Source organism: Nuphar pumila, chromosome 14, assembly GCF_984573655.1.
Source record: "Nuphar pumila chromosome 14, dmNupPumi1.hap1.1, whole genome shotgun sequence".
In the NCBI taxonomy this organism is placed as follows: Eukaryota; Viridiplantae; Streptophyta; class Magnoliopsida; order Nymphaeales; family Nymphaeaceae; genus Nuphar; species Nuphar pumila.
The window spans coordinates 8923460-8950801 of record NC_143262.1 but is presented as its reverse complement, the minus strand read 5'-3'; the positions used below and the strand labels follow the sequence as shown (position 1 = coordinate 8950801).

The following is a 27342-nucleotide window of genomic DNA, read 5'->3' as shown; positions in this document are numbered from 1 at the left end:
GCGATACACCTTTGACGCACTTTAAAAATGGCTGAAACTTGCTTTTATTTTTTGGTTTTAAAGATCTCTTGAGGGCCGACTTCCTCATTTGTGTAGAGGCCATTAGAGGGGTATCCACGCACCATAGGAGTTGTGAGAGCGGTTTGGGGGCTGATCCGTGCGCAAGGGAGAGGGCTTTTGCGGTTTGCTCAAGTAAGTGCATTTTCATCAATTTTTCACTCAAGAAAATGAGTTGAGGTAAAAAATCCCTATTCTTTGCTTCTTATTCATTTTTTTTGGGGAAAGATAGCATCAGATGATCCGGCATAGCAATGGGGCACTCAAGTAATGAGTGAAAACCTATTAAAAATCGAGTGCAACTATTGCCATAATGCTTTTTCGGGTGATATTGAAGCATCATTTAACCGGGACACATCTCAATGTTGCTACATGCATGTCAAAGAATTTGTTGGATGCCGTGAAATGACTATGCCAACAATTACTCAATGGTCATAGAGACATAAATGCTTCATGTGTGATTTTATGGTTGTATTTTGTGCAATTCATCATTGTTTTGTGTTATGATTTTTTTAAAAAATTTTGCTAATTTTTTCTCATGATTTTTTAATTTTTTTATTAAAAATTTATGATTTTTTACGATACGATATGATACATATCTTATTTTGGGCCCGACCGATAGGGGTAACGATACGATATTTACAACCTTGATTTAACTTGTTGATATGTGTGTATGTGTGCATGTGTACATGGGTGGAGTAAGACATTTTTGAACTTTGAACTACAAGGTGAGGGGGAAAAACATATTTAAACATTGGACTACAAAGATAGAGGGTGTCAAACTAGTCAGTGAGTGAGTGCGTGCATGCCCACATGTGCGTCTGCATTCATGGACACACTCTCAAAAAAGTGACTTTTGAACTGCGAAAACATATTTAAAGATTGGACTAAGAAGACAGAGTGTCAAATTAATGGTGTAATGTATGAGACTAACAGTTGATAAATACTTGTATCTTATTTTACTATCCAAAGTTCAAACAAAAACATAAAGATATGTATTTTATGATCCAAACAAAAACATAAAGATATGTATTTTATGATCCAAACAAAAACATAAAGATATGGCTTCAATATGAAGTGATCAAGATGTTTGTAGTTTTTAAACAAATTCAACAAAATGAACCATAAAAAATGATTAAATCCAAAATAATAGCCGAAAGTTTGAATATTCAATGACCTAAAAATTGGAGTGCCCTGAAGTTTCAGCATTGATATTGGTGCTGGTGTCACCAGTGTTGGACATGGACATGGTTAGCTGGTAAGATTTCCAGGTAACATAGGCCGGTGGTGGGGGATTGGTGTCTTTGACAAGCATAGGTATTATTAGTACGGCAAGTTGACTCAAATTTGGGTAATTCTTGGCTCAGTAAACTGGCTTTTGCAGTTTTCGTTGCTTACTCTTCACTGCTTCTAATAAGGATTATGTGGTTGCCAATTGTTCATGACCAGAAGATTGGTGTACTTCCTTGTTCTGTGTGCTGACTGCTATGCAAGTGTTCAAGTCTTCTTTTCTTTCAATTGTTCCATGTGAAACTTTGGTCAATCAGCTATGGCACTTTTCCTATACATGTTTGAGAAGTAATTTAAAATCACTTTTGGAATCTGTCAATAGTTAGAACATGAAAATAGATCCATAACTTTTATTAAGCATTAGAATTCAGGTGGCAGCATTACAATTCTTCTTCTTTTTCTCTCTCTCTGATTATATTAATTTAACTACTACTAACTCATCAGTTTTCCTTTTTTAGGTCTAGTTTGAAGAAAAAAATCCTGTTATATGTGTCACTAATTTGTCTGTATTTTGAACAACTAGGGTGGCTTACGGTGATTTCTGATTTCGATTTGGTTTTATCTTTCCTTTCCTTCTTCTTTCCTATGGCATTTTGCCGATGGACTTGTAGAAGTGCCATTTGGTCTTATGTGCTAAACGGTTCTGTGTAGTATCCATTCCACAAGGATAAATTCAAGAAGAAGTTAAACATAATGCAGGAATCATGAAAACTGGTGGGATGGAAACATCAACAAAGACTCCAAAGGCTTCTTCAGGACAGGTCTGCCTGCAAACCAAATATATTTTGTCCACTGAAAAACTTATTGCCATTTGAAGGTTGAACATATTTTGACTGCAAAGAGTGCATCTTCCTTTTCTAATGTGCAGGAGCAGCCTTCTACAAGCACCAGCACCTCAGCCTATACTGATTCTGCTTCATTTCAGGTTTTAATAACCTATTGGTCTTTTGGCTGAGAACTGTACTGTTTTTTGGTTTAAATATCCATCAAGATGTCTGGTGTTTATATACTTGGTGTAGGCATATTTCAACCCTGCTGGAACTTCGCCTATTCCTCCACCTAGCTTCTTTCATTCACCAATGGGGTCCAGCCCTCAAGCACATCCATATATTTGGGGTGCCCAGGTATCTAGTCGAAAATTCTATGGATTAAAGATTTATCTGACTTCAGTTATTGGTTTTTGGTGCTGTTGAAAATAAACTTGACAAGTCATCTTAGGTGGGGATTCGTAACAAACATCCATGAACTCATTCTTGGCAAGTCTTGGAATGGCTTGTAAATCTTATAATTTATTCTAAGTGTGGTGGTTGCTTTTATACACTTGCATTTTCATTAAAATTGTAAAACGCTGGTTTGCTGACAAGTTGCCGAGTCTGGATTTTGCCTCAGTTCTGGGAATAACAGTTGCTGACATCCTTCGACTTTATGTCAAATGAATTGGAAAGCCTAACTGTATATTTGTTTCTCACTTGCAGCAAATGGTCCCTCCATATGGAACTCCACCTCCATATGTTGCTATGTATTCTCATGGACTCTATGGTCACCCATCCATTCCACCGGTATTCTTTGCCAGTTTCTTGTGGTTCCCCTTATTTCCTGTTGTCAGCTTACGAGACCTATAGCAGAAGCTCATGATCATATCCATGTTGCATGCATAATGCATTGTAGTTATGTATTCAACTAATCTTTGCGTAATACAAACTTCTCAGGGGTCTCATCCATATAGCCCCTATGTGATGCCATTCATAAATGGAACTGCTGAATCTTCTGTGAGTATTTTCTGAAAAACAATGTTGGTCACAAAAATTAAAATTTATTGCCATCTTTTGAAATTCCACTATGAACATTTGAATTAAAAAAACAAAGGCCATCAATTTCATTTTACTGTGTGGACACTTCTCTTGAAGATGTCTTGGCATAAACTGAAAATGAAGTCATATGTTCAGGTCGGAGGTGGTCTTGAATTGGATGGTAAGTCCACTGAAGGCAAGCAAAAGAGTTCTTTGAAGACTTCCAAAGGAAGCTTAGGCAGTCTGAATACACTAACAGGCAAAGACAGCGATGTTGCCAAAGCATCTGGAACATCAGCCAGTGGGGGCCATTCACAGAGGTAAAATTATCTGTGATTTTGATATTCCATGCTTTTAGATTCAGTTTGACATGCTGACACTGCTTCCATAACTTTATTCATTTGGTCTGCAGCTGTGAGAGTGGAGGTGAAGACTCTTCTACTGAAGGAAGTGATCCAAATTCTGAAAATGTATGTATTTTTTAATGCTTTTGCTGGTCCTTTTCACTTTTTGATTCAGAAAAATGATTTCTTCTGGCATTCATACATTTCATATATAAAGGCATTGAGAGAAAAGTCGAGAGCCATTTTAGAGTTGCTCAGGCAAATGGGATATCAGTTCATAAGATGGCAACACTAGGTTTGAAGGTTCTCAATAGTTAGAGGTTTGGTTGGGAGATAAGCCAAGCTAAGAATTTCTCTACTGGGAAAGGAGTCAAAGGACCCTTGCTCAAAATGGCTTTCCATGGGGAAATGAGGAATTGAAGGTGGACAAGACTTCCAGATGACATGATCCTGTTCATGTGGTAGGATGTGCTCTCTGAAGCCCCAAAGGGGTTAGAGTAGTTGGAGAGGGCCTCCGCTGTCATACAGGCAGTCAGAATTTGATTCCCGCCGGCGTTACCCCCTTGTGTAAGCCGACTCTCAGCATAGACCCTGGGGGAGCCTTGGAATTTTATGCCGCCGGGATGGCGACTATGTCTCCACATCCGGGTGCAGTTTCTGTTAAAATGTAAAACTGTACATATATATATAATATATATATATATATATATATATATATATATATATATATATAAATACAATTTTCATTTCTTTCTTTTCTGTAATTTTTTCCTTTATTTTTATTTTTTGTCTTTATGTCATCTAGTTCTGTTTGAACTAGAATGACGGTTCTAATGCTTCTTAAGCAATTGGTTTTTCATATCAATAAAGAATACATTTTTATTTTTATTTTGTTTCCAGTTATACCCTTTTTAAGGGTTATGCTTTAGTGTCATTCTTGACACTTGCCCTTGTGAATCTAAGCTCGTGTTTCGAAGATCCCCATTTCATTTCATGGTATCAGAGCCGCGGAAATACTAAATCTTGAGGAAAAGCTGCATCGGTTTTCGTGCCCATTTGCAAAAGTGTTCGCCACTTGAAGAGAAGTGTTTTATCACTTCATTGGGGAAGGTTTCACATTTTGTTGTATTGTTTTTTTCTTCTTTCTTTTTCATTTTCCTTCTTGTTTCTCTTCTATTCCTATTCTTTCTCTCTTTGTAATCGATGGATGATAATGATAAAGTCACCATCATGCCTATGAAACTAAGCGTACGAACTATGTAACATGGGCTTCAATCATGAAGCACCATATATGAGGAAAAGGCCTGTGGGGGATTGTGGATGGTTCCGATTCGGAACCTAAGCTATCTCTTACTAAAAAAGAAGGAGATAAAGAGGTCCTTCTATCGGAAGAAGAGAAAATCAAGGCTATTGCCTCATACGAGAAGAAATGAAAAGAATGAAGAATATCTTATGCGAAGATAATGTCATGACTTATCAATAGCGTTGACATTAAAAATTGCTCAAGTCTTGCCAAATTTGATCATGCCGATGATGCATGAGAATACCTTAAGAATATGTATTCTCTTAAGGATATTGCACACGTGTTCAACCTCCAAGAAAAAGTTCGAATGATGATACAAGGAGACAAAACTATTTGTGAATATTACAATGGGTTGTCCGAACTTTGGGAAAAACTTTCCCTTTTAGAACCAAAGTGGCATTGTGCTGAAGACATCGAGCTTCGTCAGAAATAACTCGATGCTGAACATTTTTACCAGTTTATCACTGGATTAAGGCTAGAATTTGAAACCACTAAATCAACACTACTTCACTGGGGAAAAAATCCTTCTATTGTTGAAACTATTGAAGAGTTAACAATGGAAGAAAATCGTCTTCGGAAAGGTTCTTTAAAAATTGAAGATGATTCCGTTTTAGCCGTGTCTAGACCATGGAATCATGTTCGATCATATAGGCCTCCTCACTTTAACCGACAAAATGGTGACTATGATAAGAAGAAAGTTATTTGTCATCAATGTCATGAACCGGAACACTACAGGCTACAATTTCCCAAACTTAAGGAGCTGAAAGAAAAAAGAGCTGCAATTGCTGGATCAGAGCCTAAAGATCAGGATGCACCAGTTTCCCTGACCTAACTAATGGAGATTCTTCAGCCTCTCATCAAAGGTGCCTCTTCTTTATCTGAAGCTTCAACTGGCGCAACAGCCTCATCTTTTTCTGATCTACGTAAAATTTCTTGGCTCCCTGACTCTGGTGCATCTTTTCATATGACCCCAAATAATCAAAGTCTATCCAAATGTGTTAAAAATAAAACAAGTGTGTCAAAGGTCTTTACTGCTGATGGGACTTCTCTTGAAATAGAAGGAATATGAAATTTTGAAAAAATTTATAAAACAAAGAAATTTTCTATTCCAGAAATTAGACATGTTCCTAAATTAAATTTAAATCTTTTATCTGTATCTCAAATTTCTGATTATGGGTATAATATTTCTTTTTCTTCTCATGGTTGTTGGGTACATGATCGCCAGTCAGGAAAGCTGATTGGGGAATGCCATAGAGGAGGATTCTATTACATGGATTTTTTGGAAATACCGAAGAAAGTTTTTTGTTATAATATTCAAAAAATAGAGTTGGAACTGAGGCATAAGAGACTTGGTTACCCACATATAGCCAAAATCCAATATTTTTCAAATCTAGAGAAATTTTGTAACTCTGAATCATTTGATTGTAAAGATTGTATTCTCGGCAAAATGAAAAGATTACCATTTCAGAACAAAACCTTTTTCTCTTCAAGGCCACTTGAATTAATACACTCGGATGTTTGGGGTCCTGCACCAGTAATTTCTAAAGGAGGATTTGTTTACTATGTTATTTTTGTTGATGATTTCTCCCGACATACGTGGATGTACTTTCTCAAACATAAGTCTGAAGTATTTTCATATTTTCAAACTTTTCATAATATGGTTAAAAACAAGTTTCAAAATGATATTACTATTTTTCGCACAGATTTAGAGAGAGAGTTTTTATCCACAGATTTTCAAAATTATCTTAAATTGCATGACATCATACATCAAAGATCTTGTCCTTATACACCTCAACAAAATGGACTGGCAGAACGAAAACATCATCATATTATAGAAACCACTAGGACTTTTTTAATAGCAAATCAAGTCCCGAAAGACTTTTGGGCAGAAGCTGCCTTAACTGCCACCTATCTCATTAATAGGATGCTATCTTTTTCGTTACAAAATATCACTCCCATTGAAAAACTTATGAACATTTTTCCAGACTACTCTAGACTAAGAATATTTAGGTGTAAATGTTTCATATTTACTGACAAAAATGATAAACTTTTCCCTCGTGCGATTCCCTGTGCCTTTTTAGGATATGCTGAAAACCAGAAATGTTATAGATGTTTTGACTTAAAAAATAATAAACTATATGTGTCTAGAAATGTTTCCTTTCTTGAAAAGGAGAGCTTCTTTGATTTTAGAAAATTAAAAGACGTCACTGAGTACTCCTTTTTGCTAGATCTAACATCAACATCTAATGAATATGACCTTGATTGTAACTTTGATGATGATCAAAGAATTATTGATCTTAATGTTGAAAATGAAGAAGTTCATAGAGATACTAGTATTCAATATTCCAGGCGACAAGAGTCTAATCCTCCATGTGCACTTGAAAAATATTCTAACATTCCAACTAGACAATCATCCCGAGTCTCAAGGCCTCCAGGAAAGTTTGTATCATACGAGTCTTTCTCACCCACATATAGGGCAGTTATTGCATTAATCCACTTATATGAAGAACCATCCACGTATTTTCAAGCAAAGAATGATATCAAATGGATAGAAGCCATGAAAGCTGAATTAGATGCACTTGAAAAGGCTTCTACATGAAATATTCAAGATCTTCCTCCAGGGAAGAAAACTATAGGATGTCGATGGGTTTATAAAATTAAAACCAAGAGTCATGGTATTCTTGAAAGATATAAAGCCCGTTTAGTAGCCAAAGCTTATGCCCAAGAATATGAGATTGATTATGAAGAAACCTTTGTTCCGGTGGCTCGTATGACAACTGTTCGAACCTTAATTGCCTTAGCTTCTATAAAAAAATGGTTTATTTTTCAAATGGATGTCAAAAATGTTTTTTTAAATGAAAAACTAGTTGAAGAAGTATACATGGAACCCCCTTCTGGTCTAAGTATTCTTAAGGGTAAAGTCCTTCGATTAGAAAAAGCTCTTTATGGACTTAAACAAGCACCAAAAGCTTGGTATGATAGGTTTAGTCGTGTTATGATTGATATTGGTTTTCAATTCTGTTTAACTGACACTGCTTTGTTTATTAAGAATTCTGATGCAGGGATCATTGTGCTTCTTCTCTATGTGGATGATATGATCATCACTGGAAGCGATAAACAGGAAGTTGAAACAATCAAAACACTTCTTAAATCTCATTTTGAAATGACTGATTTGGGCTTGTTGAGATATTTTTTAGGTGTAGAATGATGCACCACACCCTAGAGAGAGAGAGAGAGAGAGAGAGAGAGAGAGAGAGAGACGACTGCACATGTAGAGAAACTCATTAATTAACATTAGGGCTCTCTTTATGTTAAATAGAGAGAGGCCAAAATAATAAATTACATCTAAGTCCCTTATTTAATAAAACTTTCAAATAACCTCCAAACTAAGAAGGTTTAAACTTAAACCACCTACTCTCAACACTCCCCCTCAAGCTGGAGCATATATATCAATCATGTTCAGCTTGTCACAACATTTTGAGAAATTTGGTCTAGCAAGGGGTTTTGTAAACATATCTGCAACTTGATCTTCCGACTTTAGATATTTGGTAGTGATATGTCCAGCTTGAACCATATCTCTTACATAGTGGCAATCAACCTCAATGTGCTTTGTTCTCTCATGAAAGACAGGGTTGTTTGCTATATATGTTGCAGCCTTGTTATCACACATCATGGTCATAGGAGAGGAAACCTTCACCTGAAGATCATGAAGAACAGTACGAACCCACATTAATTCAGCAGTTGTTTGGGCCATAGCCCGATATTCTTATTCTGCACTCGACCTAGAAACCACATTTTGTTTCTTACTTCTCCAAGAAATCAAGTTGTCTCCCAGAAACACACAGAATCCCGTGGTAGATTTTCTATCCACTACAGATCCTGCATAGTCAGCATCAGAATAGACCACTATCTGCAGAGTTCCACCTTTCCTGAACAATAACCCCCTTTCCAGGAGAAGATTTTAGATATCTGAGAATCATAATAGCTGCATTCCAGTCTACCTCGGTTGGTTTGTCCATAAACTTGCTAACTTTGCTTACTGCTAAAGCAATATCCGGTCTGGTCACAGTTACATACAGTAGCTTCCCTACTAGGGAGCGATAACTTTTGCTATCAACCGGTTTTGACCCTTCTTCAAACAACTGAACTTTATGATCCATGGGAATATTTGCTGGTTTGGCTCCCAACATTCCTGTTTCCTTTAGTAAGTCAAGAATATACTTCCGTTGAGACAAAATCATCCCTTTACGGCTCCTGGCAACTTTTATACCCAGAAAATACCTGAGTGAACCAAGGTCTTTTGTAACAAAGTGTTTTTGAAGATGAGCCTTTATGGCTTCAATAGCTTTCACATCATCTCCTGTAAGAATGATGTCATCCACATATACCACCATAACAACTATGTCAGAGCTAGTTTTCTTGATAAATAATGTATGATCGGCTGCTGACCTATTAAAGCCAAAGCGTGACATCACTTCAAACAACTTTTGAAACCATGCACGAGGACTTTGTTTCAAGCCATAAATCGCCTTTCTCAATCTACACACCTTCTAACACTCCTCCTCAACCTCGAATCCTGGAGGTTGTTGCATGTAAACGGTCTCAGATAGATCCCCATATAGAAACACATTTTTCACATCTAATTGGTACAAGCTCCAACCATGTTGAACAACTACTGAGAGAACAAGACGAATGGTACCCATCCGTGCAACAGGAGAAAAGGTTTCAAAGAAATCAATACCATATGTTTGAGTATACCCTTTTGCTACTAATCTGGCCTTGTACCTTTCAATAGAACCATCAGATTTGTACTTTATTGTATATACCCATTTACATCCAACAATGTCAGCATCTGCTGGGGAATCCACTAGATCCCATGTATGCTGAGATACTAAAGCATCTATTTCTTCTTGCATAGCCAGCTTTCAGCGATTATCAAGTTCTGCCTGCTGATAGTTCAGAGGAATAGTTTCAGCAGATAAGGCTGAAATAAAAGACTTCATCTGATTTCCAATTCTGACATCGGAGACAAAATGAGATATGGGATATAAGGTACATTGTCGTGTCCCCTTTCGTAGAGTAATAGCCCTGTTATCATCATCATGAAGATCATTATTGTCAGTAGAACTTACCTCAGGGGAAGAAGAAGATGAAGGCACTTACGGAGGTGGAGCTCTACGCACATATACCAATGGATCATTATGAAATCTGGAAGAGGATGAAGTTTGGTTCGGTAATGAGGGCACGAATTCCAAAGGAAAAGGAGGTAAAGGTAATGGAAAGACTCAGCTGGATCAACCTGCAGTGGGGAACCAGTACTAGAGTAATATGGAGTGAATTCCAAGAAAGATACATCCGCACTAATATACTCTCTGCGAGAATTAGGATCATAACATCAATATCCCTTTTGATTTTTGGGATAACCTATAAATATGCATTTTGTAGCTTGAGCAACTAATTTATCACGGTCAGGGCCAAATTTGTGTACAAAACAAACACATCTAAATATTTTGGGAGAGAAAGAGAAGAGTGGGGTATTGGGTTTTAGGATATGTAATGGAATTTGATCACCCACGGAAGAAGAAGACATGCGATTGATCAGATAACAAGCAGTGGTAATCGTATCACCCCAGTATAACGCAGGAACATTAGATTGAATCATAATGGTCCGAGCAACATCAAGCAGGTGCCTATGTTTTCGCTCAGCCACCCCATTTTGTTGAGAGGAATAGGCACATGAAGTTTGAGGTTGAATGCCATGATCTTGGTAAAATTGTAACAAAACTTTTGATTTAAACTCAAGAGCATTATCAGTGCGAACAATCTTGACAATAGATTCAAACTGAGTTTTTATTTCAAGAATTAAGGATCTGATAATACTTGGAACTTCAGACCGTTCTTTTATTAGAAACACCCATGACAACTTAGAGAAGTCATCAACAATAACAAGATAGTATCGACACTGAGTCCTAGTAGGAATCTTACTAGGACCCCATACATCTGCATGAAGAAGTTCAAAAACTTTATTACTAGACTGACTCTGACTCGAAGGGAACGAGCTTCAATGATGCTTGCCCAATTGACATGCTTCACACTGAAATGATGTGGTGGAAGGAATTTGAGGAAAGACCGAACGAAGCTTTGATAATGAAGGGTGACCAAGACGGCGATGCCACTGAACATGACTGAATGAATGTTCCACGACAGCATGAACATTACCCATTGGATGATGTAGGTAGTAAACTCCATTTGCTTCATAGCCTCCACCAATCTTCTTCCCCGTCAGCAAATCCTGAAAATGACAACCCATCGGATCAAATATTACTCTACAATTTTGTTCTTTTATAAGGCAACTAACAAAGAGTAAGCTTTGAGGAAAGTTTGGAGCATGAAGAACATTTTGCAACTGTAATGAGGAGGATATAGAAATATTTCCCTGACCAACAACCGGGGAGGAACTCCCATCGGCTAATGAGACTCCTCGATGAGCATTAATATCCTTTAGATCTGAAAAAACAAGAGAATTTCCACACAAATGTCTGGATGCACCGGAGTCAATAATCCACTTACTATTAGTTGGATGTAGATGATTTCTTGTTGAATAGGCAACACCAGCTACAGGAGGGGTGGAACTCACAGAACGAAGAGCTATCAGCTCATCATATTCAGCACGACTGAGGGTGATACTACTGTCACTTGCAGAGATATTTTCCTGTACCTTTGTTGCCTCGAGAGTAGTAACATTTGCTTTTGGAGCATATGAATTTGATGAAGAAGAGGTTGGTCGGCCATGTTTATCCCAGCACCGATCTTCTAAATGTTCAGATTTTCCACAGAATTTACATTGAAGCTTTTCTCTGCCTCCCATACCTCGTCCACGACCTCGTCCTCTGATATTCTGAATATTTCCACGCCCATAACTAGAGGAGACAACTAGAGCCGATGACTGGGTCACAGGCTGTGATTGTGGAAGAGATATCGCAAGTCTACTCAGGCGATTGTAATGCATCAGCAAGAGTAGGTACATCTGATCCAATCAACATTTGGACTTTTGCAACAGAGAATTCTGAAGATAAGCCTGTAAGAAACCGAGCAACCATAGTCTGTTCTTGATGATCCTTCTGCTTTGAACAACAAAGAGGCCTGTGAGCATTGAGTCTTTCAAACGCAACTTTTACTGATGCATAATACTGGGCCAAGGTCTGATCTCCCTGCTGTAAATTATATATCTCCTGTTCGACTTGCAGGATACGACTTACATTAGTCTCTTGTGAATACGTATCTCTAAGATTATCCCACATCTGTTTGGCTGTATTATAATAAATTAAACCATCTGCAATATGGGTTTCGACACTATTCATGATCCATGACATAACTATGTCATTATCTTCATCCCAGGTCACATATTTTCTCACTTTTTCAGTGGGTTCTTCTTCCAACAAGATATGTTTTTTACGATGTCCAGATACCGACATCATGAACGTTCTGGACCACCTGACATAGTTTCATTCAACCTTACAGAAGATCCGTACGAAAAGGGATTGGCAAATGCCTTATACTCTCCAATATTTTCCAATTTGGAATCACATTTCGAAGTTTCAGCCATACTGAAGATATACTTCTGTTTCAGCAGAGATAAAAAATCTGGACATACTTCAATCAACACTGAGAATAGCATGTATTGCACTCACACGACAACCAGCAGCTGTTAACACACACAAAACCACGACAGTAAGAAACATCAGCCCACAACAAGCGTAATTTCCCAACACAGCAGGGGATCAAGCCTGCAGTTTCCACGACAGTAGTGAACAACAGCCCACACACATGAATAATAATACCATTTTTTTTCAGCACAGTAGGGAGTCACGACCAACATAACTCTGCATATGCATAAACTGAATCATAACAGAGGCTGCTCCCAGACATATAGAGCTCAACAGTCATATCTCAATCACCAGCACAACACAACAAGTGCGATTGCTGTTTCTCCCAAATAACAAGAAGTCACGACAAAAAAAAACTCGACAAGAAGATTGCTGCCAAAGCCCAAACATCAGGATATTACGACCATAAAACTTGGCAATCAAAACATCATGGCAAGAAATTACGACAGGGATATCACGGCAACAGGGAATCACTGCAGGGATATCACGGCAACAGGAATAACGACAGGGATATCACGACAACAGGGATCACAACAGGGATATCACGGCAACAGGGATCACGACAGGGATATCACGCCAACAGGAATCACGGCAGGGATATCACGGCAACATGGAATCACGACAGGGATATCACGACAACAGGAATCACGACAGGGATATCACAACAACAGAAAAAAAAAACAGGAAACGAGGAGCACGCATCATGTTCACTTAGATCTGTCCGTTATCAGATCTTACACAGAAACATAAACAGCTGACCTGGAATTTTTTTATTTTCGTTGGTGTAGAGAGAAACTCGACAACAGTTTGATCATGATCGATTAAGCTCCCACGATCGATGCTCTGATACCATGTAGAATGATGCACCACACCCTAGGTGTATATATATATATATATATATATATATATATATATATATATATATATATAGAGAGAGAGAGAGAGAGAGAGAGAGAGAGAGACGGCTACACATGTAGAGAAACTCATTAATTAACATTAGGGCTCTCTCTATGTTAAATAGAGAGAGGCCAAAATAATAAATTACATCTAAGTCCCTTATTTAATAAAACTTTCAAATAACCTCCAAACTAAGAATGTTTAAACTTAAACCACCTACTCTCAACATTAGGCATTGAAGTTGCTTATTCTCCTAGAGGATATTTATTATCTCAGACTAAATTTGCTTTTGATATTGTTTTCAGGTCTAGTATTACTGATGATAAGAAAGTTGACACTCCAGAAGTTGTTAATGTTAAAATGAAGATTGATGATGAAGAACTTCTTGCATACCCTACTCCTTATAGACAGCTTGTCGGGATACTTTCCTATCTATCCATTACCAGACCAGATATAACACATGTTGTTCACACAGCAAGCCAATTTCAACATGCTCCTACTTCTATTCATATATGAGCAGTCATGCGTATTATCAGATACATCAAGTCCTCTCTTTCACGAAGACTTTTCTTATCTTCCTCCTCTTCTCTTGATTTAATTGCATATACTGATGCTGATTGGGGAGATAATCCCAATAACAGACACTCAACCACTGGCTTTTGTGTCTTTTTAGGGGAATCATTGATCTCATGGAGGTGTAAAAAGCAGCAGAAGGTATCTCTTTCATCCACCAAAGCTGAATACAGACCCATGGCAACCACGACCATGAAAGTAGTTTGACTTCGACGACTGCTTGCTGACATGGGAGCTGAAACAACAAAGGCTTCACAAATGTGTTGTGACAACAAAAGTGCGATCTACATTGCCAGTAACAGAACATTCCACGAACGCACCAAACACATCAAAATGGATTGTCACTACGTCAGAGAGGAATATCTACACGGGATAATTCATCTGCCATATGTCACTTCAGAATATCAGTTAGCAGACTTCTTTACAAAGCCTTTCGTTGCTTCCCGATTTCACTTTCTCTTAGACAAACTTTCGCTCATTGTACCGTAAGTTTGAGGGGGAGTGTTAAAATGTAAAACTGTACATATATATATAATAATATTATATTATTATATATATATATATAAATACAATTTTCATTTCTTTCTTTTCTGTAATTTTTTTCCTTTATTTTTATTTTTTGTCTTTATGTCATCTAGTTCAGTTTGAACTAGAATGACGGTTGCTAGTCAAGTCCTGTTCAGACTTGACTAGCAATAGAGCGGTTGGACTGACACAATCCAACAACTCTAAATAGATCTGTTGGACTGTGCCCAACAACTCTATTGAGTCCTCTTTCAGCTGTGTATATAAAGGGGTGCAGCCCCTCTTGTATATTATTCCAATGCTTCTTAAGCAATTGGTTTTTCATAACAATAAAGAATACATTTTTATTTTTGTTTTGTTTTCAGTTGTACCCTTTTTAAGGGTTATGCTTTAGTGTCATTCTTGACACTTGCCTTTGTGAATCTAAGCTCGTGTTTCGAAGATCCCCATTTCATTTCAGTTTCTTCGAGTTCTAAACGAAAAAAAAGTCCATTAGTTCTTCCTACTCCTTTATTTCTTCCTTTGTAAGCCCACATTCTCGTTTCATCCACCAAAGACAATCTTAAGAAAACAAATATGTGTTAAATTATGTACCTAATCACTTAATGTAATATATATATATATATATATATTTTATATATATAAGGTAATACATATACATATATTAATATATATGTATATGTATCTACTTATTATATATATAAAATATATATTTCTACTTGTTTAGTTGTAGGGGTAGTTTTGTCTTTTCCTTTATTTTACGCACATTCACTTTATGAATGTGTTTGTAATTTCTTTTTAGTTTTTCTTTTTCTTTATTTTTATTTCTTTCTTTTTGTACTTAAAGGTACCTTGGGGGGCCCACTCAAATAGACGTTGGGCCCCTCCAACGGTCACATTTGTGACCGTTGGAAGGGCTCCAACGTCTATGAGTGAAGCCCCATCCAAGGCTCCTTTTTGTGTGGTTATAAATAGGGGCTCTCCCCTTGTATTCTCTTATGGCTTTGAGTCAAAGCCCAAGTTCTCAATAAATCGATTCCATTGTTTTTATGCCTTTGTGCATTTGTGAGTTATTTGTGAGTTGTGCCTTTGTGCACAAGTGTTCTAAAGTGTTCTTATTGTGCATTCGTGGTGGGTTTATTATGAAGAATATTAAGGTCTTGATATTAGTATCTTATTGGAGATACTTTCACATGGTATCAAAGCCTCGTTGGAAGGAGGAGGATCGTGCATCTCGTCTCTTGTGAAGTACCTCGAAAAACGTGCCATCAAGCTAGTGAAGTTTTGGAGTAAAGCATTTACTTCGGGCAATATTTTATAAGCAACTTTTGTCAAGAAAAGTTTGAAAAACCGTTAAGGTACGCATTATTTTTCATCTTTTCTTCTCTCTAATGGGTGAAAAAGACTCACTTCTCCCTTGGGTTTAAACTTAGTGGTTCGAACTACCATGTTTGGGCCGGCAATATGGAAGCCCATATCAAAGGGAAAGGCATTTGGGGTTACGTTCAAGGTTCTATATCGGAACCCAAACCCAAACTTTCTATTATAGAGAAAGGAGAAATTAAGATTCTTGAAGGAGAAGATAGACAAAAGGCCTTAGAAGAATATTCCAAAAAGCATGATGAGTGGGAAATGAAGAACTTCAAAATATTGTCTTGGATTTTTTCATCTGTCGAAACCAAGATCAATGCCAACATCATTAAGTTTAAAAGGGCCTCCGAAGCTTGGTTGTACCTTGAAAAAATGTATACTTCAAGGGACTTGTCTCACGAATACTATCTCCAAAAGAAAGCCTTGACTCTTCAACAAAATGATTTATCTATTCGGGAATATTTTGCCGAATTATCATTTATTTGGGACGAGCTTGCCATGCTCGAACCAAAATGGAGTGGAGAAGCTGTTGAATTAAGGCACAAACAACTTGAGGAAGATCGATTTTTCAACTTCCTAAATGGTCTTAGACCCGAATTTGAGCAAATTCGGTCCTCTCTTCTATCCGCTTTCACATCCCTCTCTATTGAAGATATCATCACCAAGCTAAGTGGTGAGGAAACACGTATGGGGATCAGTAAAAATAACCCAAGCATCCTTGCTATTCCTTCTCAATGTGATTATGAAGGGGTTAATGCTGTGTCAAGACCCGAAAATAATTTGAAGACCTACAAACCGCCCCATTTCAAAAATCAAGGGCAAAATGATCGATATGGCAAGAGAGATTATAGCAAATTAACTTGCCATTTTTGTAAAGAACCAGGACATATCAAACCCAATTGTCCCAAATGGAAGAAATTTCTTGCCGCGGCTTTAGCATCCCAATCGGAGGAACGGCCTTCGACATCAAATGAACCTCTTTCGCTTCATCAAATTATGGATGCTCTTCAACCTCTTCTCAAAGGAGGCGTTTCTGGAGCCGCTATGTCATCCTCTTCCTCTCTTGGTAAGACATCTTGGCTACTTGATTCCGGTGCTTCGTTTCATATGACTCCAAGCCATTATTTTCTTTCTAATTATTCTAAAAATTGTCTTCCATCTTTTGTCTCAACGGCGGATGGAACACCTCTTGAAATTAAAGGAATGGGCAATTTTGAAAAACAAGACTTCTTTATACCAAAAATTCGTCTTATACCAAAACTAAACTTAAATTTACTTTTCGTTTCTCAACTCTCGGACTGTGGTTGCGATATAAAATTCTCTTTTGATAAATGTTGGATACATGATCGCCAGTCTGGGAAGTTGATTGGGGAAGGCTCTAGGAGAGGAGACCTCTACTATGTTGATTTTCTTAAAATTCCCAAGAATCAATTTTGTAATGTTGCTCAAAACAAAGATATTCATGTATGGCATAAGAGATTGGGTCATCCCAATATTGTTAAAATCTCCTATTTGCCTTTTATTAAGCATCTTTGTAATGAAAATTTTGTTTGTAATGAATGTATTCTTGGAAAAATGAGAAGTCTTCCTTTTCCTCAAAGATCCATGTTTACAACAAAACCTTTTGAAATCGTTCACTCCGATGTATGGGGTCCGGCTCCTGTGATATCCAAGGGAGGTTTCTCTTACTATGTTATCTTTGTGGATGACTTCACTAGGTTTAGTTGGATATATTTTCTTAAACATAAACATGAAGTTTTTTCAACTTTTAAAACATTTCATATGATGGTTTTAAATCAATTCAATGAAAATTTAAAAATTCTTAGAACCGATTCGGGTGGCGAATATCTTTCTAATGAATTCAAAAACTACCTTGAAAATTATATAATTCTCCATCAAAAGTCTTGTCCTAAAACCCCCCAACAAAATGGGTTGGCTGAACGAAAACATAGGCATATTATTGAAACCACACGAACTTTGCTCATTTCCCAAAATATTCCGAAAAAACTTTGGGCGGAGGCCGCTCTTACTTCTGTCTATCTCATAAATAGACTTCCATCTAAAAACTTGAACAAGATTTCCCCATTTGAAAAATTATACGAAAAAGAACTTGATTATAGTAGGTTAAGGGTTTTTGGATGTAAATGTTTTGTCCTTACTGATAAAAATGACAAACTCTCCCCTAAGGCCATTCCTTGTGCCTTTCTTGGTTATTCTGAAACTCATAAAGGATTTTGCTGTTATGATGTTAAAAGTGATAAACTATTTGTTTCCAGAAATGTAAGCTTCTTGGAAAATATTAGTGGTTTCGAAAAACTTGAAACTAATGATGAGAATATAGACTATTCTTTTCTGTTTGATTTATTAACTGAAGATGATGATACTAGTGATGATGAAACAAATCAAAATGACTTGAATAATAATGAAACTCATTCTGATCAACATATCAATGAAGAACATAGAGATCCTATAACCTACTCTCATAGAGATAGGAATACTTTTAGAAGTGCTCTCGAAAGATATGATAGTGAGTCTATCCCTTCAAGTGAAGGAAATCTTCGTAGGACCGAAAGATCAAGAAGACCCCCTTCTAGGTTCATCTCATATGAGTCCTTTTCACCAAAATATAGAGCCTGTCTAAGCGCCATTCACTCATACATAGAACCTAGGGATTTCGAGGAAGCACGGAAATGTCCGGAATGGATAGTCGCTATGAATAATGAACTTGAAGCCCTAAAGAAAGCAAAGACCTGGGAGTTTCAAGACCTTCCTAAAGACAAGAAAGCAATAGGGTGTAGATGAGTATTTAAAGTCAAAACTAAGAGTGATGGGTCTCTTGAGAGATATAAGGCCCGCTTAGTTGCAAAGGGATATGGTAAAAAATATGGGATTGATTATGAGGAGACTTTTGCCCTCGTTGCTCGAATGGTCATCGTCCGATGTCTTATAATCGTTGCTTCAATCAATAAATGGAACATCTATCAGATGGATGTTAAGAATGCGTTTTTAAACGGAGATCTAAACGAAGAAGTTTATATGGATGCTCCTCTTGGAATGGAGTATCTTAAAGGAAAAGTGCTTCGTCTTCAGAAAACACTTTATGGTTTGAAACAAGCTCCCAAGGCTTGGTATGATAGGTTTAACTCCGTAATGTTAGAAAATGATTTCTCATCCTGCTTTACTGATACTGCTTTGTTTGTTAGAAAATCTAATGCAGGGGTTGTTATTCTACTACTTTATGTGGACGACATGCTTATAACCGGGAGCGATTTTAAAGGAATTAAAAGCATAAAATCCATTTTAAAGGATAAGTTTGAAATGTCTGACTTAGGCTTCCTAACTTACTTTTTGGGTATTGAGGTAGCTTACTCTCATAGAGGATATTTTTTGTCTCAAACTAAGCTTGCATCTGAGATTGTTGACAGGTCAGTCATTACAGATGATAAAATTTGTGAAACTCCTGCTATAGTAGGAGCTAAAATGAAGATTGATGATGGTGTTCCTCTCTTTGATCCTACTCCCTACAGACAACTAGTAGGATCGTTGATGTATCTAAGTATCACCAGACCAGATATCTCACATGCGGTGCATACAGCAAGTCAGTTTCAGCATGCACCAACTTCTGTTCACATGGGTGCTATCTTACGTGTCGTAAGATACCTTAAAACACACTATTAATAAGGGAGTTTTTCTGTCTTCTTTTTCTGAGTTAAGATTAATTGCTTATACTGACTCTGATTGGGTAGGTGACCCAAATAACCGTCACTCCACCACTGGTTTTTGTGTTTTCTTAGGAGACTCATTAATCTCATGGAGATGCAAAAAGCAGCAAAAGGTGTCTCTATCATCAACTGAAGCCGAATATCGTGCCATGGCAACTACTACCATGAAAATTATTTGGATTCACCAATTGCTGGAAGACATAAGAATCACTATTGAAGGACCTACCAAACTTTGATGTGACAACAAAAGTGCGATTTATATCGCTAAAAATCACACTTTTCATGAGCGGACCAAACACATAGAGATGGATTGTCATTATGTTCGGGAGGCGTACCTCAAAGGAATCATTGACCTTCCATATGTCACGTCTGAATATCAATTGGCGGATTTCTTCACCAAAGCCTTGTGTGCTCCGCGTTTCAACTTTCTTCTTAGCAAACTCTCGGTCATCCTACCCTAAGTTTGAGGGGGGGTGTTAAATTATGTACCTAATCACTTAATGTAATATATATATATATATATATATATTATATATATATATAAGGTAATACATATACATATATTAATATATATGTATATGTATCTACTTATTATATATATAAAATATATATTTCTACTTGTTTAGTTGTAGAGGTAGTTTTGTCTTTTCCTCTATTTTACGCACATTCACTTTATGAATGTGTTTGTAATTTCTTTTTAGTTTTTCTTTTTCTTTATTTTTATTTCTTTCTTTTTGTACTTAAAGGTACCTTGGGGGGCCCACTCAAATAGACGTTGGGCCCCTCCAACGGTCACATTTGTGACCGTTGGAAGGGCTCCAACGTCTATGAGTGGAGCCCCTCCAAGGCTCCTTTTTGTGTGGTTATAAATAGGGGCTCTCCCCTTGTATTCTCTTATGGTTTTGAGTCAAAGCCCAAGTTCTCAATAAATCGATTCCATTGTTTTTATGCCTTTGTGCATTTGTGAGTTATTTGTGAGTTGTGCCTTTGTGCACAAGTGTTCTAAAGTGTTCTTATTGTGCATTAGTGGTGGGTTTATTATGAAGAATATTAAGGTCTTGATATTAGTATCTTATTGGAGATACTTTCACAATATGATGGGTACAATGAGATTCCTTTTGGCCCTTGAAGTGAACAATTCTCAATGCCAAGACAAATCAGTAATATTTTATTCAGCCTTGATCACCTCAACTTACCATTCACTTTCCCCCTTGAAAGATTTGCAACCACCTTTTAATCATTATAGCTCAATTAAAAAGGTCCATTGTTTGAACGCTTTACCAAACTAGCTCTCCATAAAAATGCTTGAAGTTCTTTGTGGTTTTTTGCCTCCATGTTAGACATGATAAAGATGGAGGGGGTTATATAGCTGACTTGTGGGCTAGATTTAATCATAGTAACTCTAGCTGCAATGACATACATCTAACCATCCCAGATTGGCTCCAATAGATCTTGTCTTCAATAACCTCCCAAATGGAGTTTTTTAGTTGACCAACAAAAGTGGCATTTCAAGATCCATGACCTAGAGCAAGGAAAACAATAGTTGAAGATGTTGGCAAAATTTAGTGCATTCACTTTCACTGATAGTGAAATTAGGGAGCATATATGATTATATGAATATCAATTTTAAGCCTATTGGTTGCTTTGAAAGATTTTGACAACTAGACAAGATTACCACACTTGGTGGAGCCCTCACTAAGGATCCATTTGATTGTTGAGGGCACACATTTACCCTTTAAAAAAACTGAGCATATGCAAGTTTCTTATGGATAAATTTATCTCCCAAATGGTAGTCTTTTTAGGAAAATGGTCCCTTCATCCCTACCTTTTCCCCTAGGAAACAATTCTATGCCATATTTACCACAGGGAAGAGAAAGTGGGAAGCAATGCCGAAATCAAAAGTTGGAGTGATAAATCTAAAACTTAAAAGGATTCGAAAAGTGAAAAGCATAAAGGAAACAATGTGGGAACTCTCATTTGGGAAGCAAAATAGAATTAGAGTATAGAAGGAAGGAGAAGCAAAGAAAGAAAAAAATCATAAGAAATGGGCATTAGAATATATAAGCCATATTAGGACAACTTAGATCATTTTATTTAAAAGAACAATATAAAAAAATAAATGCAACATTCATACATGGATTATGTGTTCAATGTTCGAGACAAGGATGATGTTTATGTATAGTAAATGGGATTAAAATAATAATAGAGCAATCAATACATGTTATACAATGTCTATCAAGATATCTAACAATACATTTTAAGATATGGATAATACTTCTTATTAAAGAAAAACAATGGAATTGTGCAACAGTTACTTCAAAAAATGAAGCTTCCAGAATACATGAAACCATAATTCCCAGTATCCGGAATCATGATTTTTTCATGGTTTCTTACTTGTTTTGGAATTTAGCAGCTGTAAGCATCTAAATGGAGCTTCCCATGGAACAGGCTTTCCACTCTGCTTGAGTGTTTCTGGTAATGTTTATACATGTTAATCAGTGACGGAGTTCCTCATTTCTATCAAGTAGAAGGTAAACGATTACTCTAGATGAGAAACTCTAGACAATTTTTGTCTTCAGGAGAAAAGTGCCACTGCAAAGAATTTTCCCTTGCATCAAAATCTCCCTAAGCATGAATACATAATCCATAAATTAAAGGCAAGGGGGAAACTCCCATGATGTTAATAGTTAATACTGTCTATAAAGTGGAAGTCACACTTTCTAAAGATAATGCTTAAAGATTCACAACCAAGTTAAGAGGAAGAGGTAGACCAGATCCCCTTGTTAAAGTTTCCTTGTTGAGCAAAAACATACTCGTCATTGATGAATATTATAATTTTAGCTGAACCTAAGCAAGCTCTAATCAACTCAACCCAATAAGTTGTTTGAGGCATGTCGGGTACTAAATGGATCATGACAATGCAGACATGGTTCTAATCAGATGTACATGTGTATAGTGTATACACACACCTACTTCTTTAGACAAAGATTCCATTTTTTTTTTTGCGTATGGTAAATATTTCTCAAAACATGGATATTCATTTTAATTGGTACAAATATATATGGAACTGAACCACCATAACTTCTGTTGGCATACTCTTGATTTTCACAGCTTTAATCTAAAAAAAAAACTAGCATGTGGACATTGTTTAGCATGTATTATTTCCGATTTTCATGTGTTGAAGTTGGCTCCAACATGATGGTTCAGGCCATTTTTAAGCTATCTCTGTCTTCATGAATTGCAATCCACAGATTTTTAATCTTGAGAATTGAATCTTGTGTTTTGTTGGACATGATTTGATCTACTGACACATCTATACAGTTAGATCTAACATTTGATGGCTAGAGTTATGCAAACAGGAGAGTGCCACCAGATAATGTCATGGTTCAGAACCCTAATAAACTCTCTTTCTCTCTCTCTCTCTCTCACACATGCCATTGCATGCATGTGTGTGTGCATGCACACACACAATGGCGTCCATGCAACTGTCCTACGCATGGAAGGGTTGCTATCTTTTTTTCTCCTTTTACTGCAAGGTGCTGGCAAGGGGTGGACAGTTTGTACCAGAGTTACTGGAAGCTTCTTAGATAAGTGGGAAGCCTGCTTCCCGAAAACTCACTTCGGAAGCACGATACTCTTAACTTTCGAAACATGATGGGAATCTCGATTCTCCCACGCTTCTCCTATGCTTTCCACACGCTTCATATATTCTTCTTATATGTTCTCTCACTCTACTTTTTATGTTTTTTATGTGTTTCCTCTTACGCTTACTCACTTTCATGTGCTTTTTCTAAATTGGCAGTCATCATTTTCAGATTTTGTTAAAAATTTAATTTACATTAAAAATCATGAAATTTAAAAATAATTACTTTTATTTTATTTTTTATTTGCATTCTATTTTGATTCCCATTAAATTCTTATATTGTTGTTTTTTTATTCCTCGCTTCCCACTTATACATTTTAAAAATGCATCGCTTCTGCTTCCAGTATCGTTTGCAGTTTCCGCTTCCTAGTATGGCAACCTTGGTTTGTACTGTAATTCTCTCATACCTGTCATGGGTTTAGTTCAATCTTACTGGTATTTTCAGGATTCTCAAAAAGCATCACTCTGCAAGCAAGGATCTCTGAATGGTAAGGATTTATGAAGAAAACTTGTTCATTCTGTTCATTTGTCTGTGAGGTTAACTCACATATGGGTACGTGTTTGGACAGCTGAGGAAGCAAGGAACAGAAATACGGCATGCAGTCCACAGAGTTCAGTGACACAAGCACAGCCATCACAGAGCGATGCCATGACTGCAATCGCCTTCCCACCTGGTGGTGTTACTGGTCCAGCAACTAGTCTAAACATTGGGATGGACTGCTGGGGTGGGCCACCTTCCTCCCCTGCAGCAGCTATTCGAGGCAAGGGTCCTACTGCTACAAGTTCTACACTCATACTTCCTGCACCTCCTATGGGACCCCATGATGGTGTTCCATCAGAGCTGTGGCTACAGGTTGTAATTTTGGTTTCTTTTACTCTTTATGTTGTTGTGCATTGTTTTCTTTTTCTTCACATATTGGGTTTCTCTCGGATTCTATTATTGTTGCTGAAGTTTTTTTTTTTGGTTCTAATTTTTAGGATGAGAGAGAGCTTAAACGACAGAGGAGGAAGCAGTCTAACAGGGAATCTGCACGGCGATCAAGGCTCAGGAAACAGGTAAGTTATTTGTGTATCAGCTGTTTATACTCACCTTTGAATGCAAGGAACTCATGTTTTAGGCCTAGAGGTCTTTCATGTGCATCTTGTCGTGAATCATAATGTTTCTAGTTTGTATACTGTGGTAATTGATATAGGCATCTAAACATGTGATTCTTTCACCATGGTCTATCTCACATAGACTGGAGTCACACTACGGTAAATTTGTTTAATAGTGGAGAAGAAGTATGAGAAAGAATGGAGGTAGCCTCTTTGTATGAGGGGTGGCATACATGGCTTCTATTTATAGAGAATAAAGGATTACAACAGTTACATAATCCAAAAGAGTTATAATCTAATGTACATTCATATCCTAATCCAAACAATTTTGCGCTCATTTCAAGTGTACATCATACATGTGTTACAATTGCATAGATACCATGAAATGTGGTTCCAACTGATAAGACTAACAAATGCATATCCAGTTCTGAAAATTTTAAAATGCCTCGCTTTTCACTTTGGCTTTCACTTCCCATATTGTTTCCTGTTTTTGCTTCTGTCTGGCAACCTTGGTTTAGACTATGTCAATGCCTTGCATGTTCCAATCAAACTATGATGGGAAAATAGTAATGGGAAATTTCTTTTAAGCTGTCTGTCTCATGTTTGAATCTTTGAAAACTAATACCTTTTTTATTAAATGTCAAAAAAAAACTTGTCAGCTCTTAAAAATTTGGTCAAAAACCTGCTTCTATTTATTCTATCAACATAACCTTGATTATGTCATCTGATTAGCCATGGCAATATTTCTAAAGATAACCCTTGCGTATTTGTGATCTATGACCACCACCCTCCTCCATAGATAGAACATGCCCTTGTCTCTTTCCCTCTTTGCATTTTCACCTTCCCCCTGACTTGCCTCCCAAAAATTAAGCACTAAATATAAATCATGCTTTCTAAATACTAAATAGTGATAATCATGCTTTCATTCATGGAAACACAATTCTAACAGTTGAATTCATTGCTCCTAGCCATAGAGAATCATGGTTTCAGCATAAGTATTGTCTCCTGTGAATGGCAAATGGGCTCCTCTGGAGCTTCCCAGCTGTATGGAAACGTTAAGTATCCACTCTAATGCAAGCTTCTCAATCGAACCTAGCAATTATGGTAACTATGGAACAGGGTTTTAGTTATGGCTGGTTTTTGGCTTTTAGCACCCACAGCAGTAAGTTGCAGCATAATTAGCTTCATTTTCGTTGATAAAATGGAAATCTCGAAATCATCACCATGCACACCATTATCAGGTGGCCAATAGAATCAGGCCAATAGAATCATCGAAAGAAGGGGGGTGGTATTGGTTCCTTCTAGTCCTCTGTTTAAGGGGTTGCTGTATGTTGAGAACATGGCACTTGGAGTATCAGATATTGTTAGAGCTCTATCTCGAGGGGATGATGTTATGGTGTCTAGCATCAAACTCCATCTTTGATGTACACCATAGTTGTGATTTGGTCAATTTTGTGGCATACAAGATTCTTATTAAATTTAGTCAAACCATGTTTCCTCAAATGTATACCCTCCTGTGGCATTTTATTGTCATGAGTTGCTGTGTGTGTGTGTGTGTGTGTGGTTGACATACCTCTTCATAATCATTTTGATATTCTACCAAAGTCTCTTGGATTGAGGCCATATTGTTTCTGTTCTGTTTGATATTTAGAAATCTTGAATATCAAATTCTTTATGGTAATGCCTCTATTAATGTATCTCAGTTGTAACTCATACAGTGGTGTTATTTCTCATTTTCTTATTGGACACTGGCTCGGACCAGGCTGAGTGTGAAGAACTAGCCCGGCATGTAGAAACCTTGAAAGAGGATAATGGTTCTCTCAGAGCAGAATTGCAGCACCTGCAAGAAGAATGTGCTAAACTCAAATCTGAGAATGACCATCTCACTGTAAGATCAGCCAATGCTCACTTTATTTATTTGTGTTATTCTTAAACCAATTCAGCTGCACCTGTCTTCTGTTTTTCTCTTCTTAGCAACCTTGGGTATATTGAATGCTAAGGTGCATCATGGGGCTTATGCAGGAAAGGCTTCAGAGAATCGGAGATGTTAGTACAGAAAATGGTCATGACCAGAATGAGTGTAATTCACATGCAGCGAGTGATCCTGGACAATCTGGAAAAGGATCTCTAAGTTTAAGTAAATTGACATAACCAGAATGTGCCAAGCAACATAGTAATTTTGATCTGATATGCTAATGCCCGAGTTTATCCCCTCTGTCACTGATCTTTTTTTCACGGTGTGTGAGGATTGTGAGATTTTGTTGTAATAGATACAGCTGAAATTGTAACCATTCATCAATAAGATGTACTTTTTGACTTCCAAAGGCTTATGTATGAGCTTGTGACTTCAATTACTAAGCAAACTGTTTTATGATTTGTTGAAAGCTAGCCATATGCTTGATGTTGTTTTTGTTTGTTGGCATTCATTCCTATGTGCAATTGGAAGCGTATTTCAAACTTTCTCAGGCATTTCCTCTGCTGACCTATATCACCTTTGGATGTATCTAGCCGTTGGTTTTTTTTCTGGCTGCTGCATGTGTAGTGTTGGTCGGCTTCAAAGTTTAGGTCTTGTAAAGAGTTCTTTTTGCTATAATTTGAGTGATGCCATTCTAGATTTGATGGCTGATCTTCTCCAGGGTGGAATGGACCAAATAACATGATATTTGATTTTAGAGCATCTAACTTACGAAAACCCTAGCGTTATTGTCTGCACAGTTTCTGAATGTTCCAGGATTGGTTTGTGTTTCTTCATCTGATACATGTAAACTTTGTGAAGGGATCTGTGTCTGTGCTTGTAGGCTTTACTGCATTGAATTACACAAATCTTGTGATAAGTAAAGTTGTAATTAGCTTAAGTATGGTGTCCTTAGCATGCTAATCCACCCATTATCTAGGAAATATGTTTAAGATAGTTTAAGAATCAGATCAAAATAATTTTATAGGGTACAGTGGTCAGACCAAGGTTGCCAAACTGGGAAGCGAAAGCGGAAATGACACGGGAAGCGGAAGCAAGAAGCGAGGCATTTTGAAATTTATAGAAAGCGGGAAGCGAAGTATCAATTTGA

At 37.1% G+C, this 27342-nt stretch overlaps 1 protein-coding gene across 1 annotated transcript; it reads left to right on the top strand.

Moving 5' to 3' along the window:
- Nucleotides 1–104: 104 nt before the first annotated feature.
- On the top strand, nucleotides 105–26663 carry LOC149816279 (bZIP transcription factor 1-A-like). Its single transcript, XM_089987495.1, has 13 exons — nucleotides 105–192; nucleotides 1999–2108; nucleotides 2216–2272; nucleotides 2367–2471; nucleotides 2823–2906; nucleotides 3057–3116; nucleotides 3294–3457; nucleotides 3550–3607; nucleotides 23628–23670; nucleotides 23752–24035; nucleotides 24161–24238; nucleotides 26040–26165; nucleotides 26300–26663. The coding sequence occupies exons 2-13, from the start codon at nucleotides 2052–2054 to the stop codon at nucleotides 26426–26428; spliced, it is 1245 nt and encodes a 414-aa protein (XP_089843621.1). The 5' UTR covers nucleotides 105–192; nucleotides 1999–2051; the 3' UTR covers nucleotides 26429–26663.
- Nucleotides 26664–27342: the final 679 nt, after the last annotated feature.

Excerpts from the sequence above, each read along its gene's own strand:
- LOC149816279 (XM_089987495.1), top strand. The coding sequence starts at position 2,052 with ATGAAAACTGGTGGGATGGAAACATCAACAAAGACTCCAAAGGCTTCT. Across the intron at positions 2,109-2,215 it reads CAAAGGCTTCTTCAGGACAG|GAGCAGCCTTCTACAAGCAC; the intron begins GTCTGCCTGCAA and ends TCTAATGTGCAG. Across the intron at positions 26,166-26,299 it reads CTGAGAATGACCATCTCACT|GAAAGGCTTCAGAGAATCGG; the intron begins GTAAGATCAGCC and ends GGGCTTATGCAG.